Below are 18,722 nucleotides of genomic sequence, written 5' to 3' on the forward strand. Positions count from 1 at the left end.
TGCAATCCTCTCTGGTGACCCGGCGGCGTGCCCTGCCTCTGCTAGCAGGAGCAGGTAATTGGACATACAACACAGTGGCTTGGCGTGTGCTTCTTGTGTTCTCCACTGGCAGCCTTCAGCCAGGGGACTGAAGGGAGAAATTCAGTGTTCCAAATGCAAGAGCCCTTTATCACCTTCAGTCCTCTCCATTTGGCTGCCGCAGTGTCACACCGAGCCCTTCGGTGGAGGGAATGATTTGGCCTCAGGAAACAGATTTATTTTGAAAAGCCTTCTACTGTAATATCTTCCTTCTTTCTGACTGTACCAGAGAGGCACTTCATCCTTATCATGCAGGAAGTAGCTGAGGCTCTCTGATACTATTCTTTTAAAATCAAAACATTAAAGCTACAATGCGATGATTTTCACATTTTCCAGGCATTCCTCCCACCGGCATTAATAGCCCCCCTGCTGTTCCTGTTGCAAAGCTATTTGCTCTTTCAGTATGCAGTACTTGTTCAGTGCTGCACTAAACCTTTGTTGCTTTGCAGTAAAAAAAGCTTCGGTTTATGCAAATGACATCGAAATGAGTTTGATAAAGTGATAAACAGTCGCATTTTATGATTGCAACTGTTGGGGTTTTGTTTATGGTTTTTTTTTTTTACAGTTAATTTTGTGGAAGGACAGGGCTTTACAAATTCCCTTCTGGCATCGACGCAGTAATACGGCGTTGCCATAACAGCGTTCTAAGAATTTGGTAGGGCCACCAAGCCAACATGACAGGGGGATCACATACATCCAGCACCACAGTGTCCCTTCTCCCTGTGGTAGAGCTCCCTCCCAGCTCAAAACCTCCCTGTACCTAGCAGCTCATCTTCTCAGTTCCTATGTCTTTGGATGGCAGTTAGGTTTCATGCCTTTTTCTTTATTTCCCTTTCCTCTCTGCTTCTGACACATTATTATTCTTTCCAGTGACTGTACCAGATCTCCAAAATCCCATAGTCCCCAAGAGTAATTACAGATCCATTACGGCGCCGTCCCCACTGGTAGGTTGGGTCAAGTGCTTTATTTTTATCCAGGTCAGCTACTGAGGAGTGTGGTTGACTTTGCTTCCTCAGTAGCTGCATGACAAGATGGGAGTACCTGAGTATTTCTGCTGTAGCTGGAGGTTGGTCCTCCCCCAAGTCCGGAGTACCCCGTAGGGTTGCTAGTGGTCATTAATGGAAGATGTGAGGCCCCCATGAAGATTAGACGTCAGATGGAAAAAACTAAAAAAAGCGTGACTACGGCTGCGTGAGGAGTAAATGAACACAGTTTGATTGTATCTTTGTCTGACTTAGGGTTTGATGACCTACATGCTTGTGCTGATCCTGGAGCTCCTGAACATGGATACAAGACACCCAGTGCAGGTGTTTTCTTTGAAAGTGTGGTAGTCCGGTTTCATTGCCAAGAAGGATACAGGCTTAATGGTACTTCAAAAAAACTTTGTGTGAGACACTTTAATGGCTCCCTGAGCTGGAAACCAAGTGATAAACCTGTGTGCCTACAAGAAGGTAAGTCAGTTTTCTTAAAGCAATTCACCAGTGTCAGTTCTCACTTGTCCGTGTAGCATGTCTGTGTGTCTCAGCGCAAAACACAAAAGACTGGAGTCTGTTTCACTGTGGCTTATTTGATACATACTTTAGTTTCCCATCCATCCCATCCATAATCCCCATTTGTCAGTTATACTGTGAGAGGTTGTGTGCGTGCACACATGCATGTGTTGAAAGGGACATAAAGAAATCTGAAGAAAAAAAGATAATGCATTTCTCCTCTTAACTAGTTACAAATTGATGCAGAGAGGAAAAAACAACCTCCAGTATAAGTGAACTGTAACTTCTTATTAAAACTGCCCACTTAATACTCCTTTCTGCAATATTTTGCTAGGAAAACATAACGAATTTCCTACTGTTCCTGCTATTCAGGAGTTTTAAACAATTGTATTTAATGACGTGCATGATTCGAGTAGGAAAATCACACATGGACTGCAGAAGTTTAAAGTCAGAGTAGAAGTTTACTTTGAGATAATTCAGACTGTTATGGCATAAACCAATTGATTATATTTTGTTTTAAATAATTAGGACATTAAAACACTTTCTTCTTCTAGGAGTTAGATAGAGGCAGGATTAATTTGAATATCATAAGTATAAATTTTGGGCAAAATACATCCAAGCAGCAGAAACAATTTATTTCACCAAGTCTACTGTATAACTTGTTCTGTCGATTTATTTTTGGCCAACAGAGCTATTAAAATCAACAGAGATGAAAAGTGTTAGTTAAATCAAGTGTGTACATTTTAGTGTTGTGACTTCTCCGCTGAAGTCATTAGCCATTGCCTTGTTGTCTTCAAGGTGCAACACGATAAATTCTGTTTCGGGATGCCTACCATCATTTAAAATCAGATAAATATATGGACTTCATTCAAAAGTAGTCGAAGACTTATGTGGCTCATAAACACACTTACTACATAGGATCATGCATCACTTAGTGTGTATAAAAACTGCAAGTCCTTCTTTATGCTGATGGGTGGGTGGGTGGGTGGGTATGGGAATCCTGTACCAGGACAGGGGTGTGTGAAGGGACGTGCCACAACAGGAGCAGGCAGGGCCTCGGAGGACCACTCTCGGGAGATACATGTGAAGGGAACAACCCTAAACAGTGGCCTGTGCAAAAGTGGTACATGAGAGTGGAGGTGGAGAGAGTAGCCAGAAGCAGCTGGTATGTAGTCCATGGTCTTTCAGGTAGCTGCCCCGATGGCAGGAGAGGTCTTGGTAAAATACAGACTCCTGGACATGTGTGAGGCCACAGGCTACAGAGCTGTGAGGGGCACGGTCGTGAGCTGTCTCAGGGTACACACTGAGAGGACGGCTGATGTGTAGAATGTAAAGGCAGTGGGGGCCAACAACGCCTGGTCATAATGGTGGCATGGGCCAGCTTCAAAGAAACAATCTGATGCCTTTAAAAATAACGTATGTATGAAAATCGCGCCCTCTCCTCTTACAGCCACCTTTCATAAATGCCCGTGTGACCAACCATGACACCTTGTCTCTCATCTCATGGTTATTCAAGAAAAAATATGTGTAGAGTGACAGCAACATGTGTCTGAACTGGGTATTTGAACTACCAGAAAAAGCTATTAATGCTTGGAAAATCTGTTTTCTTAACCACTACAGGTAGCTTCTAGGAATTTTGATGTGCGTCTTTGAAGTAGTACCTGTATGATCCACTGCAGTTGTTAAAATGGGAATTAACATGCTTTATTGAATATTCAAACCACTTCCCAGCCCCCCCCCCCCCCCCCAGTCCAGTGGAAGTCTGTGGAGGAAGTTTCTGATCACAATGCCACCAAGAGCAAAACTGCCGCTGATGTCAGTGTGATCAACACCGAGCCAGGTGTTTTCAAAAAAGAAAGAAATTGGAAGATGAGAATGTGATGGATGATGTGACAACAGTTGCTTAAGAGATAATCATTACTTTGCAGCACAGAACACTTAAAAAGGATTGGTAGCCAATGCTCTGATCAAGCAAAGCACTTAAGCTTGAGCATAACTGTAATTATGTGATTAGTCTTGTTAAAGTTCTGTGCTCAAAATTAGGCATACGCAAAAACTCTTTTTATTATTTAGAGTGAAGAGTGGGACCCTGATTTAGGATTTAGTGAAGCAAGTGCTTAAGTACTTTCCTGATTTACAGTAATAATACCTCAGGTATTATTAAAACTATCCTAGGGTTTAGCAATAAGAAAAAAAAATTAGCTGACAGAATTAACTCTTTCCAACACACATTACAGCCGCTGATTCAGAAGAAATACTGAGCACAGGTTCAGTGGCAATGCATGAGACCTAAGCGTTTGCTTTAGTGCTTTTTAGAGCGATCCTTTTGTGTACTGGGAGCAGCATCGTGAGAGAGGGACACGATAGGGAGGTGGGCAATGTCGGAACATGGCACATCTGGAGAACAGTTAAGGAGGAATTAAAACAGGGTTCGTAATTCTCAGCTCTGTAATGACATACATAAAAGTCGTCATTGCAGAAATTCTGTAATGATATATAAAAAGAAGTTTGAAATTTGTAGCAACTACTGGAGAAGTAAGAAGTTAATGTTTTACCATTCATCATTAGCTCTCACAAGGCGACATAAACTTTATGTTGCATTTACCCATTTAAGGCAGGGGCTGACTGCCATGTGTGCTATGGTATGCTATACACGTCTCTCATCCCAGTATATGTAAATGTCAGATACTGCCAGCTGAGCTTGCACAGTAAAAAACACTCGATACTTTGGAGTTAATTTTAAGTTAATCTCGTGAGTTTGGATTCAACTAAGGGTGGTTGCATATAATTTTTATGTCGATATGTCGTGTATCTTTAATTGTCGTTACGTGCTTTCTAGAACAATCTCTAATCACAAATGAATGCTATTTACCAGAGGAAGTAAAGCAACCTGTTCAGAATGTAATTGATTTGAAAACTAATACGTTTGCCTGGAGCTCTTCATCCAATCAATTCGATTTTATAGGTCTGTCATTTCTCGTTAAGAGGCAGGAGATGTTGTCAGTGCGAGAATGAAGTTGCATGACTAGGTGCCCAATAAATGCCCTGTCAAGAATCTGTGTGCTTAGACTTATGTTCTCATGTTGATCTACAGCATGTTGTGACTGTAACTTCCATCAATTCTAATACAGTTATGCACATAAACACCAAAGCTCTAAGGTAGGAATTTTGTATTTACTGTTGAAGAGCAGTATGTCATGTTGTTCGCACTTTAATCTAATCTTCTCCCACTGTGATAATGTGGCTGCTGAGACTGTTGCCCTACTTGGAACAAATGCTCCCTCTTTCCTATGAGATTGAATCTAAATTTACAGTCTACATGGAGATGGCAACCAAGCAAAGAGCTGTGCCCTTCTTTCCCAGTGCTTCTGCAGGCAGATGCCTTCGAGATGTCCTCAGTGCCTCGTTCTCCCACTGACAGGGATGATAAACCTGCAGAGAAATAGTAGACTAGTGCATAGTTTGGCTACAGTTTTCCTGTATGATATTTAGCACTCATTTCTCTTTGCCGTTGTCCCTGGATCTGTGAGATGACTGAAATATTTTCATTTCTCCATCTCCTGTCTGTCTTGTCTGGTGTTTGCTGATTCTGAAGCCTGATTACAAGCACTATACGACGTTTGTAACCTGTGCATAGCACAATGGCCACAGGTCTTTGGTGAAGTCTCTGTGCACTGTTGTAATACACGCAAAGACAATAAAGAGAAAGTGTTATTTAACACTGGACCTCTGCATTTGAGTTTACATACAGGCTAGTAAACAAAACAGTGCCAGAGCATGGGTCAGGGCGCTGTTCTTCAATCGCACATGCTGTTACAGTGTTAGAAAGGCCCCCGACATGGTTTTGGCCAAGGTCAAGTAGTACTTCCCAAGCAATTCCTGTGAGCACCTTCTGGATTAGCATGGACCAGGCACAATTTTTGGAGGGTAGAAGTTCACCTGCACAGACACAAGCCATGCCAGGCCAGTGGGTACCCGTGGATGGTGGGGCTATCTCCATAGTGTCCAGGCCATGCCTTCCCTCTGAGTTGCGATTATGGATCCAGGTGCCCTTGGGAGAAGGGAGGATGGTCTTCCTTCCCCATGGGCTGGAAGAAACAGTTCTGAGAGATGATACGTGGGTTGCACATAAACTAAAGCACTATGACTATAGCGTTTTAACAAATTTTCCTCTTCAGACCAATGTTCCTCTGATGGGGGACGCACTTGGTTTGCTAAAGCCAAGAACTCCTAATGTGCAAAGCTGCATCTTCACGAAAGTGAGGTCAAGATGAGCCCTTGCACCTTGCAGGCTGTCGGGCCTGGTGGCTGCACCCCACCTCTTTGTGCCTCCGCAAGAAAGGAAAAGTGTTCCTAACTAGGGCGTTCTTTTGGCTGACCCATTTTAATATTCATACGGTAGATATAAGCAGATCATGTAAAACTGCCAGAAAGGAGTGTAAGTCATAGCCATCGCTGTTCGATGCTGGTTAAAGACCATGTATTCCCTTAAATGGTTTAGCAGCTCTCACGGATTTGCTGAAAAAGTACTTAGAATAAAGCAGTTTATTTTCTAGGACAGGACATTTTAAAATCCAGTCACTTATTCTCAGCTTTTCCAAGCGGAATTTGTGCCAGCTAATCCAGTTGTTTGCAGTGCAGAGATGTGGCTACTGCGATTTATGCCTGGCTAAGTGCTAAGCGATACAAATTCAGCCAGCGGGAGAGCATTTGCTCAGAAGGCATCAGGAAAAAGAGCTGTAGTACTGTGGTCCATTGGTCTGGTGTTTAGCCGGAGCTTGTAACAGGCCTGTTATCACAAAGTCAGCCGGGATGTCGCAGGCGAAGGATGGTACCGCGAGCAGCTTATCACTGTTCTCTGCCAGCATCTAGCCGATTAAAATGATTCGATCTATAGCTGTTGCTTGGGATAATGGGGATGAAGTCACTGTAATAGATCATTGTTACAGAATCAATTTCCCCCGCTTTGAAAGTAAAATCGGGTATTTTACTGCAGCGTATGTACGTACACCTCTTTCATTTGTATAGCAACAGAAAGCTATTACGCCAAGAGAGTGAGCTGTTCATTGACATTATCTCCTGGCATCCATTTCCAACCTCCTCCTGCGTGGCCGTGGAGCAGGATCCCCATCTATCTCATCCCATCCTCGGGGGATCCCGGGGCAGCCTCTTGGTGACAGCGTTCAAGGCTTCGCGTCAGGCATTTCCTATGGGGCATCCTCTGCGGTCTCCTCTGCTGACCCCTTTGCCAGAGAGAGAGAGAGAGAGAGGGAAAGAAAATGGCCCAGTCTTTGCAGGGGCTGTCTGCAACCCTCATCACAGGGCATTTTATAACCTTCTGTTAGGGTACGCGTCACCCTAGACTTGGGCATTTATAAATGAATAAATTCTAATAAAGCTTCTTGCTGCGGGTTCTGGGCCCGCCTGGCAGACTGCCAGCCCTGCCTGTGACAGGCGGCAGGAGCTACCTGCAGCACCGGCCAGGGAGCTAAATCTAACAAGAGAAGGGGGAAATTTTTGACTAATGACGTGTCCGTGTCCCATACTATACAAATACTTTGTATTTTAGAAAACACCCCTGTAACGGGAAAGTACAAAGGAGAATATGTTTTAACTGGGGGAGCAACACTCTTCAACTTCCTAGTAGTAAAATTTAGTGATTGATAGAAACCCAGAGTAATAGATGCCCTAGTTTGCCTAAGTAAATAAATGTATTATGAAATACATTTGCTCTTAGTAGTTCGCATATACTAAATTAGAGTTTACCTTGCTTCTAGTTGCACTTCTAAGCAAGCAGGCAAGCTGTTGCTATTGCTTCGCTTTGTGTGTACTCGCAATTAATTGCTAACTACAAATTTAGAGTTACCTTTTCCTCTTCAGTGAGAGTTACCCATGAAAATGGCAGAAAGTTTCTCTTTTGTGCAAGTCTCAAGGGACTTCTGAAACTTCTTTTTTTAATAAACATTGAATTCCTAAATGAAGATAATTGTCTCTTGCGGTAGAAGTGTTGGAGAAAAAACAGCATAAAACAGACATAATATTTTTACTCTCTTGCTTTTATTTGAAACAGTTTGTGGGTTTTGATGCCTGGAAATTTTTATCATAATCTCTGTCATGGATTAGCTGCTGGCAGACGGATAATTTTGATTATATTTTCCCAATATTTAGTCTTTTTCTGTCTTCCGTTTAATCTCACTTTGCATTTACGAGGAGGATGAACTTCGAGTCACCTGGACTATTCCTTCATATTCTCTTGGCTTGTCTCTTAATTATTTGGTATCAGCAGCGAGTTTTTTTAACTTGCCTCACCCTTTCCTTCCACTTACCACAACATCTTTCATTTTTCCGTCTTCTGGGGTTTATTTTATATTTGGGTGTCTTTGACACTGGTGTATACAGTGAGATATAAGACTGTCAGATGCATGTATCACAGGTAGGTAATAGAGCCCGTGCTTGTATTTCACTACAAGTTTGCAGTCATTTCCCTTGTTCAAAGTCTTCTACAAGCACTTGAGATGCTGCTCAGGGCCTTAAAAATCCCCCCCCTCTAAAGGCATATGAATTCAGTCACATAAAATTGTCTGATTTAAAACAGAGGCAACGAGATTAAAGTGAAGACATTCTCATAATGAACTCTGTGGAATGGAGCTGGATGAACCCTTGTAAATGTACCTAATTTGTATCTGTCTCTCTGCTAAAACTGCAGTTTTTCTGTGTTCCTCATGCCATATCTGTATTTTATCTTTTCTTTCATCCTGTCCTTAGTGCTGTCAAAAAGTCTGCCTTTGCATGGGACTTCGGGATAGTCAGACCGGGCGGTGTAGTTTGCACACATGATGAATAGGAGGGCAAAATTAAAAACATTCTTCCTAAACACTTTTAATTTTGTTTGTTTAAAAAAGTCTGGGGGAATGATCCATTATTGTAGCATGTCAGCTTCTACTACAGTACTTTGTAACCGGTGATTAACTAGGGAAAGGACTTAGTTACTGAAATGCATGTATTTTCCAAATGGTTTAAGCAGAGAACTTATATTAACTGATGACTTTTGCTTAAGAGCTTGATTATTGAATAGCTAGCCATGTTTTTTTAATTAAGTTACTATTTTTTTTTTTTCATGAAGTCACAGATTGCCTTGTTCCACATGTTGAAGATGCAGAGATTCATAACAAGACATACAGGACTGGCGATAAGTTAATAATCAGCTGTCATGAAGGATTCCAGATCCGTTATCCTGACTTAGACAACATGGTTTCAGTATGTCAAGACGATGGAACATGGGATAATCTGCCCATTTGTCAAGGTTTAGTACACCAGCACATCCTGTTTTATAGATCATGCACCTTGTGATAGTTTGCCAGTATTTTTTTCTACAGTTGTAAGGATGTCAGTCATCTGATAAGCTCCACTGTACAGTATTTGAGTAGTGCTGCTGCTAAGGTGTTTTTTTTTTTGTTGCTCACTGCAGGAAAGAACGTGCCACTTTCTGAACATACCCATACTTGAAATACTGCTTTTTGTTTGCTAGTCTCAAATCTGACACAGATACATTGCATTTAAAAAAATATAATCAAGGTTAAATCAGCCAGAAGTTCAGCAAAAAATCTGATGGGCAACTGACATTTTGGCACCCATAAATTTCTGGAAAGACTTAAGCTTCTAACTGCGATTTACCTTTCTTTGCCTTGTGCAGCAGGCAGGGGCAGAGGAGGGATGCAGCTGGAACCTGTTCTTCTATCGGAGTTTTCAGTGGAGCGGTTGATCATGTTCATAGTCTGTTAAACCCAAAGGCGTTGCCTGAAAATTCAGGGTGCGCGCAGGAATGATTTTTTTGGCCAGAAAAGCCGTTAGCAGCAGCACTAGTAGTATGAGTAGCATGAGATCCCAGCTTCGCTTAGACTGCGAGAAACGGCTGGGGGTAAGCCAGCTTCAGTGGATAGGAGTTAAATAACGCTGGGCTGCTGTTACCTTTGCATTTCTGACACACGTGTGTTGGTACCACTGACTTGGTTTTAACCTGTTCACGTTTTGGTAGGAAACTTGACCAGCTGAACAGCATGGAAAGGTTGTAACTGTCTGTGCTAAGGGGAAGACTGGGTTAGCATTAACTTTCCTCAAACCCGCCTGTCGTCTCCTAAAGCTGACTGTTCTCTGTGGGCAATTAATGACACCGTCACATCAATTTGCAGAGCCGGGGCAGGCAGGTAGGGGAGCTGGGACACTTCTCGGGGGTGACAGTGGCAGGGTGAGACACAAAAGTCGGGGCTTGGCATTTCTGCTGTAAAGTGATGAGATCTGTGGGTGCCAGAGTCGAAAGTTACAGGAGCTTAGTTTGAATGGGTCTCCGCAGCGAAGACCCTCCATTTGGGGCACATCAAACTCTCCCCCAAGGTCTTGTCTTGTCTTAGACTATGGCACAGACTTGTAGAAATTTAGGCACATTACAGGGCTAGCTTTGCATTTTAGATGCACACATTGTATCTGAATGGGGTAACAGAAAAGGGGAGTTTTCACAAAAACATAGAAAAGTGGGCACTCGTTTTGGGGTATCTTATCAGCTATTGCATCGTGTGTGGCTGTGTGACGTATACAGCCCATTTTTGAGAGTGGGTGCAGCTCACATCTAATTAAGGTAGATTAAAAATCTTGCAGTTAGGTGAGATGAATACTCAAAAGATAAATTTGCAGGTGCTGTATTTGCCAAAGATCCAGGCGGAAATTTTGTGAAAGTCAGGATTACCTGTGGAAGAAAAAGCACCCCAAGTAGCCCTTGGCTTGTTACTTTCTTCCGTTGCTGTATTTATACCATGAAACACAATCGACTGCTGCTCCTCAATATTCGATATTAACTACTTTTCAAAATAAAAGCAGTGCTAATAAAAGTTAAGAAATCAATTGCACAAGAGCCAAGTGCTGTAACTACCAGACAGGTAGAGAATAGGCAATTCAGATTCAAGTATCTGCCATATTTTGCCAAATTCTATAAACCTGTTCCAAAATTGTCTCCCAATTTTTCTTTTTGCTATGTCAGGCACTGATCATACCAAAGGCACTTGCCTACTTGCACTAGGTAGGCTGTCAGCTACATTTCTATGGCCCTTTGATTACAACAGGCAGGGGAGTCTCATGACACTAAGATGCCTTTTTTTCTGGCAGAGCAGTGGGAAAGGATTGTAGAGCGTATAAGAATCCAACTTCAAACTATTTTTGTCACGAGATAATAATGATAATTACTGATCTGGAAACGATGTGAATTACTTAGCAAAAAACCGTCAAAATTAAGTTTTCAAGCAGCTTGAGGTGTTTGGAGACCTAGGGATTTTCACAAACACTTGGCTCATACAGATTCAAGTAAATCTCTGTCCTGCATTACAAGGAACCCAATGAGCATTAAAATTCTAAGCTAGCAAGACAAAATTTTCCCTGATACAGTTCAGAGAAGAGTAAGCTTGGTCTTGCTCAGGCGGTCTGCGCTCTTTCTTTCTGTCCCACTGGAAGCTGCTTATATCGTCCTGCTCAGTGGGCTGCTCAGTTTGCAGGAACCAGTGTGTTATGTGTGGGGAATGCTTGATGAAGGGCACGAGCAGTAGCCTGTAGGCAGGATGCCTGAAGCTTTAATTGAGCAGGGAGATAACCAGCTAGTAAAACAGCTATCAAAACCATTGCTCTGGTAGTACAGCGTGCTGTAAAAAGCTTTCAGGCTTTTTCTGTTGTTTGCTTCTGCTTTTGACCCTGTCCCTCAAATGACCGCTGCAAGGAAATAACCACTTGAAGTGCTGCCGAGACTTTTTTTTTTATTTTTTTAGATGCCAGCATCCTAAAGAAGTTCTCAGGCAGCTTTTAGCTTCCCCCTCAGGCTTAAAATTATGAGAGTCCTATGAACATCCTTCACAAATTCCTAGTAGGGCCAAGAGACCCATTTATGGATTGCCATAATGCAGCTCCTGTTAGTCTCATGACTTCATAATACTATTTTTCATTCCCTGATTACTAATCATCTTTCCTCCACATTATTGCAAATTAAAAAATCAACAGTATTAAGTGTTACCCAGAGGGTCATTTGTAAGGCCATGAGGAATTACTTTTTTTCTCTAGTACCAGCTCTTATCTAAATACCAGCTCAAATCAGGCTCTGAGCGTCCGTGAATGACATGTTAGAAAGTCATGTCGTCTATTAAATTCACTGCTCTTTCTTGCACCAAATACGGTTGGTGACCATTTAACTGTCACAGCTCAGTACTATCCATGATACAAATCCCTCAGAAGTAATTCCAGAAGTAGAACGTGGTCTCTGAGTACATTTACAATTTCTAGTGATAACAGGTACCTTAACTTTTTGATAACATAATCTGAGCCCTCACTCAGTGTTTATCGTGGGACTGCTCATAGGAAGTCGCGTCCCTTTAGACTTTCTCAGACCGGAGTTTCAAAATCATTAATTCTGTCTGCAAATCTTTTACAGTTGTGTGCACTTCGTCACAGGAGCAGTTTTAATATTAAAGATGGGTTACACGCCTGTCAGTTTTAAGAGGAGGAATAAAACTCATGGTTTATATAAATGACAATCTTTATTTATTAAAGATTCTACCTCGAAAAGAAATTGCCATCTGCTAAACCAGTGAATGTTTGTGAAACAAAATGCTGTCATTTTCAGTAAACCTTTCCTGGATTTGCTGAGAGTGAATCCCACGCTAGCAAAGCGTGTGGGCTAAACAATGAAAGGCTTTGAAACAGGATAATGAGACATATGTATCTGAGGGAGATTACAGAGGCATGCCATTCATAGCAGAGGAGATGGAAAATATCACACTCTTCAATTTAGGAATTATAACCAAGATGTGTTAAGATGACTGAGATAAGCACCTTGTAATAAAAGATACCTCCCTCTTCTTAATTTGCAGGTTGCCTGAGGCCATTGGTTCTTCCTCATAGTTACATTAACATATCTGAGTTCGAGTCCTCCTTCCCCGTAGGAACAGTGGTGTATTATCAATGCTTTCCTGGATATAAACTAGAAGGGGCAGAGTTCCTTGAGTGCATGTATAACCTTATCTGGTCAGATAGCCCACCTAGGTGCCTTGATGTGGAAGGTAAATGTCTTATTGTTTTTCTTTCGATTTTGCAAAATCAGCATGTTCTATATGATTTTAACTCAGGTTATGCTATATGTAATGTTTCCGCAGGCCACACAGAGCGTATCTGGGTTTCGTTACGTGCAACCTATTGGGTCACCGCACCGTTAACTAATGTTTGCTCTCTCGGTGTCCGAAGTGCAAGAGAGGAAGCTCTTAACAATTATTGCTTTGCCCTTAAAATGAAAATTCTTTGCAGCTTTTCTAATAAAGATACCGAGGAAGTTATGGAATTCACATTCATGTGCAGATGGTCAGAGTTCCTATAGATACGCATCAATTTCCATGATGAACTAAAAAATGCTCCTCAGAAACTCTTAGCTTGGCCTGTGCCAGCTGCAGACATTATTCAGTGCTACATGATGCTGCACGCTTGAATGTTTGTTGTCTCTCGTAGGAGTTAACCTTAAAGAAGGATTTGCAACCAAAGCGACCGAGCTAATTTATTGAGTAGGAACATAAAAACTATGGTCACTCGGTGTGAGACAGAGGTAAACCTTAGCGAGCCGAAAGGAATAATCTGTGACTATAGCTGCAGTGCTGGAATGGAGGATATTGTAGTGGATTTATATTTGCATCCCATACATTTAAAACAAAGATACCGAATGGATTGCTCCATACGCTGTCAAAACCTTGCGAACTACCTTCCTCCATCTTCATGCTGCGTCTTGAATGAAACATTCCAGGAAGTCACCAGAATCCAAATACATCCTCTGCATTTCATTCCCCTAAAAGGGCTACATTTTCGCTCTCTTTCAAGCCTGTGAGGAAGAAATCTATATGTAGAATTTAGCTGAAAGCAATTATAGGAATTCATATGTGATGCTTATGTTACTGAGCTAAATGCTAAGCATTCTGGAAGTGCAAAAAATTGCCAACAGCATTAACAAAGTGACACACTGCACAAAAGTAGTAAAATGATCCTTATTTTTGACAATTCATGTTTCTAAATTCAAAAATGCCTGTGCAATTTTGGCATGACACAACAGAATGATTTTTTTCTATTATTTATTATTTAGCACACCATAAAAGATTAATCCCAAATCAGCTCTATGTAAGCCATTTTGGAAGGTTTGTTTGTTGTTGTTTATAGCATGGAAAATACATTAAAAAATCAGAAGGGCCCTGTTAGGCTTAATCCAACAGTATAAATGTTTTGATAAAAATGACAATTCTCCAGTTAGGAAGAGAAGAGCATTAAAATACAGAAACTCAAGTGTATGAAGCAGAAAAAGTTGTGTCTTACCCTCATTTAACCCAGGTGAGCATTCCAGCTGCTATCAAAATACCCAAGAAAACTCATGTGCTCATTGTTTATTGCTTGTATTATAAAGTCATGGAGAGGCTCTTTTTTCTTGATAATTTAAAACGTGAGATAAGAACTGCTGCCCTGACAGTTCTACATTTTAAATAACATGTCGAAAGTTATCATCCCCAGTCAACTATGATGATCCGTGATGGAGGAGTCAGTGAGTGCCAGATGCTGGGTCAAAGCCATCTGGGAGCCTCCTGAGTTTTGATTTAGAGCCAGCCTCCCCTTTAATCGCTTTCTTATTACTCCCTTTAAATGTTAAAACTTTCCATGGTGATTTCATGTTGGCGTCCCATCTGTGCATGTGTTGAGCGAACCACAGGAGAGCGAAGTGTAGAGCGCAATGCTTGCAAGAGCAGGTTCTCCTCAGCTTTGGGGCTATCCTTGCTTCTCGTCGGGCAGAAGAGAGAGCAGCATCACCAAAAGGTCACCCCTGACAACACCCCTTGTGAACTCTGTTGCGGGGATGCTTCACTTGGTACGCAGCGAACTTCAAAATTTAATCCAGATAAAGGGGAAAGCAACTTGAGATGCCCTCATTTGAAAGTGTTTACTCAAGTGATTTATGCAAGGCGTGCCAGTCTCCGGGAATCTTGTTACAATCCACTACTCTCAATTAGCGGACAAAACTCCCTCCCTGCATATTTTTTATTCTGCACCTTGCATACCGATGTCAAGCTCATTTTTCAGCATTCCTTTTGCGTGTGAGGTACAACATCGCCAAGCAGTATTTTTCACAGAGGAAATGGGCAAATAACAAATTAATTCCATTTATTTATTTCCACGATCAATTAAAAAAAATTTATTCTGAGCATTTCCTGCTCGGTATTTTAATACGGTAATGATTAAAAGCAAAGGGTTGTTAGGAAGCCGTAGTAAGCCATTTTAGAGCTTTTATCCTGCTGTAAGCAACGCTGCTTACAGCTTTCTCATTTTGATGTATGTTCTTGAAGCCTTCGCAGAAGAAATTTCTTAAATGTGTGTGTAATCACACAAATGCTATATGTCAATCATCTCGTGAATTTTTCCCTCTTTGCTAGGCCAAATAAATTCTGAATGAAGGGTCTGTAGCTCCATTTAAATAAATAGTTACACTGGGGACCACTCAGCTCCCATCCTACAGCATGATTTCTAATGCTCAAGTCCAGTCTTGTCCTCGATATTGCCAAACGCAGAGCTTCCGCGAGCTCTGGCGAGAGACTAATTTTTGCTGATGGGGAAGAAGATTTTTCTGGTAATTAAAATCCCTGTTGCTTTAGTCACAGCAGTGCCTAAAACCTGAGTTACCTGGTACTGAAGTGCAGCCAACGCTGCAGAGTTGTGCAGCGGCTTCTCAGAAACAGCTGTTCGCGTCCGATCGGGGAAGTTGTTATAGCTGAGGCAAATAGGGATGCCTCTAGCTGAGATTGCCAAGTATTTACTGGTATGAGATCCTCTTCTTAAATGCTTGTACCTTTGCCAAATTTAAAACGTTCAGATTGGGTTTTGAGTGTCTGCCTCAAGCTGAATCATTTGGGAAGCTTCAGTTGAAATGGTTCAGCTGTGTCTGAGAATGATGGTAGAGGAAATGGTGATGTTTTACCAGTGCTGCAAAATTTTACAGTCATTTAGAGGATAAGAGCAAGCATCTTAACACTGAATTTTCTTTTGAAGTCCTCGATGTACATCTTTAACTTTCTTAATATTCTTTTTGTTTTCTAGTGAAATTCCATAATTATGTAGAAGTTTTTTAAACTTTCTTTTGTACTGAAACTCACTAGACACTTCCAAGGATATATGAAAATCTAGGAAAATGTTATTTATTTATATGTTTTTTAAAGTACCAATTTGGGGTTAATCATCCATCTGTAGAAATTAATTTAAGTTAGTGATTGCCTTCTGTTAAATCAGATATGCAAAAGGTGGGTGGAAAAACTCTTAAACTGAAGATTCCCACACAGAGTATAAACATTAATTGTAAAAACAGATGGCTTCCAAAAACATCGGAGGAGAACAAACACTAGAAATCATACCGGTATGGAACTCTGTGAAATGAAACGTATAGAATTAGGAAATGTTTAGCATGCAGTACCTTAAGGTGAATAAAGACATTACACAGGATTTGGAGAAATTTAAAAAAAAAAAAAACAACCCAAAACCGAAAAGTCTGGGAACGTGATCAGCATATGATTACACACCTGGCCATCTGGACTCTGTATTTTAATCTTTTATGCCCTTTGGAAGACTTCCAAGAAGATGTAAGGCATGGTGCTTATATAGAACAGGGGGGAAAGCACGCAAAGAGAGGAAAGGCTGGGAGAATTTAATCTTAGTGCTAATGCTAGAACATAAAGCAGTTGTATGGATAGTGTAATTGGGAATTCCTGGCTTTGTAGTTGAGGCTGAAAGGAAAAAAAGGTTGATTGAATTTGCAACAACAGACATGATCCTGTTATCTGGAATGTCTGTGGTTTCAGCATCATCCCAGCTAAACACAAAAGCAGGAAAACAGATCTATCGCAATATCAAAACTTCATTCTACATGCTAGGATCAACATATTCTGTAGCTGAAGTTAAGCTTGAAAGAATGTTAAATAGAAAATATTTCAAATATTTGTAGGTAGATTCGAAATTAAAATGGAACAAACGCAAGGAACAGACTTCAAAGGCAAGAGTTAATGACTAGAAGAGAGGAAATACATAGAAGGCATTTCAGAACTCTGGTATATAAAACCACCTCATTGTGAGGGGAGGCAAAAAGATGCAAGACTAAACTAACAACTGATTACAGAAGGGATCCTAAAAACTATGAGAGAAAGATAGTAGGAGGAAGGAATTAAGAAAATTGCACAAGCCAGAAGAAGTGCAAGGGACCCCAAAAGCCCCCTACCTGGAGCAGCAGGAAATTTCTGAAGAATAAAAGGGGGTTAGTCATATGATAATTAAAACCAGCGAAGTATGCTACAAATAAAATAAATATTCTAGAAAGACAAGCAAGAATACAGGACAGAGCTTTAAAACGATTCTGTTTCATAAAGCTGAGGACAGACACTCATAGAGAGGGTCTCAATTCTGACATGGAATCTAGAAAGTAAGGAGCATGAAAGAGCTCTGGAGAAGGGTGATATTGCAGGTGAATCACAGAATCATGGAGTTTTCAGAGTTGGAAGGGACCTCTAGAGATCATCTAGTCCAACTCCCCTGCCAAAGCAGGATTGCCCAGAGCACATTACTCAGGACTGCATCCAGGCGGGTCTTGAAAATCTCCAGAGAAGGGGACTCCACAACCTCCCTGGGCAGCCTGTGCCAGTGCTCTGTCACCCTCACCGTAAAGACGTGTTTCCGTGTATTTGAACGGAACTTCCTGTGTTCTAACTTGTGCCCATTACCCTTCGTCCTGTTACTGGGAACTATTGAAAAGAGCCAGGCTCCGTCCTCCTTCAACCCACCCTTTAGGTGCTTGTAAGTATTAATAAGGTCTCCCCTCAGCCTTCTCTTCTCCAGGCTAAAGAGTCCCAGCTCTCTTAGCCTTTCCTCATAAGGGAGGTGCTCCAGTCCCTTAATCATCTTAGTTGCCCTTCGCTGGACTTGCTCCAGCAGTTCCCTGTCCCTCTTGAACTGGGGAGCCCAAAACTGGACACAGTACTCCAGTTGTGGCCTCACCAGTGCAGAGTAGAGGGGGAGAATGACCTCCTTCGACCTACTGGCCACACTCTTCCCTATGCAGCCCAGGATTCCGTAGCCGTAGCCATAGCAGCTTAATACTTCGAAACAAAGCAGCTTAAACTTTCTGACCAATTACACACAGGATACTTCAAAGGAAAGCTTCAAAAATCTTCATTCTCATATAACAATTGCTCATGCCATGAAGAGTGATTGGCACCAAGCTGTACGTTTGATAAACTATGCCCTTAAAATATTTTAAATTCTTGATGGAACATGCAGTGATACCCTGAGAAAAAAGGTACAAGTCAGCCTGTAATCAGTTTATGTTCAGGAGCGATCTGAAGCCTGAGATATTGTACATTAGTATGAATGGATTTGTCTCTGTGTTTCTTTGTTGACATTGAGAAGGCTTTAGATAAATTCCAACGTGACAGACCGATGCGTATCCTCAGGGAAGGTAATGTCGATGCAGCAGATCTCCAGCAGATAAAAACCCTGTAGAGGGAGCAGAGGGCAGCAATACAAGCAAGTTGTGAAACACTGTGGTATTAATAAATTAAGAGAGGTAGATACCAGGATTCTGTTCTATGTTTACGCCTACTCAGCTTGCAGGCAGGAGGGAGAATAAATGAAATATTGCTCAACTGCCAAAGAGGTCATCCAAGTTAACTGAGTTAATGTTAACATAAGACGCATTGATAGCCTTGTTTTTAATAGCTCTGACTAGAATGGCTTTTCAGAATATATTCACTGCCTACAGCAATACTTCTTGCAACTCGGGAGCGACAACCAGCAGTAAATGCTCAAATAGCAGCAGCCAACAATATTTGTAAGCATCTTTACTTGGGCAACACCTTTACGTTGGTGACACCTTTAGTCTGATGGCCAAAGGATGAAATAGGCTGGTTGTCTTTCACCCTGGGGGTGACTGAGTTGTAGAAAGCAAGTGTCGTGAAGAAGTTTAAAAGGATGGTTTTCTTTTAAAAAAGAAAAAGTTGATTCGTTCGTCACCCAGCAGTGCAGAAATGATACGCATCCGGCTGCCCTGCGTGAAAGCGGGAGTCG

General features: G+C 41.6%; 1 protein-coding gene across 1 annotated transcript in view; it reads left to right on the forward strand.

Moving 5' to 3' along the window:
* The window catches only part of SUSD4 (sushi domain containing 4), a gene marked incomplete at its 5' end in the record, with an annotated part of 74,544 nt that overhangs the window by 42,075 nt on the left and 13,747 nt on the right, over nt 1-18,722 (forward strand). The window contains 3 exons of the mRNA XM_082481470.1: nt 1,317-1,529; nt 8,692-8,871; nt 12,470-12,658. Coding sequence (XP_082337596.1) covers nt 1,317-1,529; nt 8,692-8,871; nt 12,470-12,658 — 582 coding nt within the window. The remainder of the gene's footprint in view (nt 1-1,316; nt 1,530-8,691; nt 8,872-12,469; nt 12,659-18,722) is intronic.

Source organism: Vanellus vanellus (assembly GCF_965231255.1).
Source record: "Vanellus vanellus genome assembly, chromosome: 3".
Taxonomy (NCBI): Eukaryota; Metazoa; Chordata; class Aves; order Charadriiformes; family Charadriidae; genus Vanellus; species Vanellus vanellus.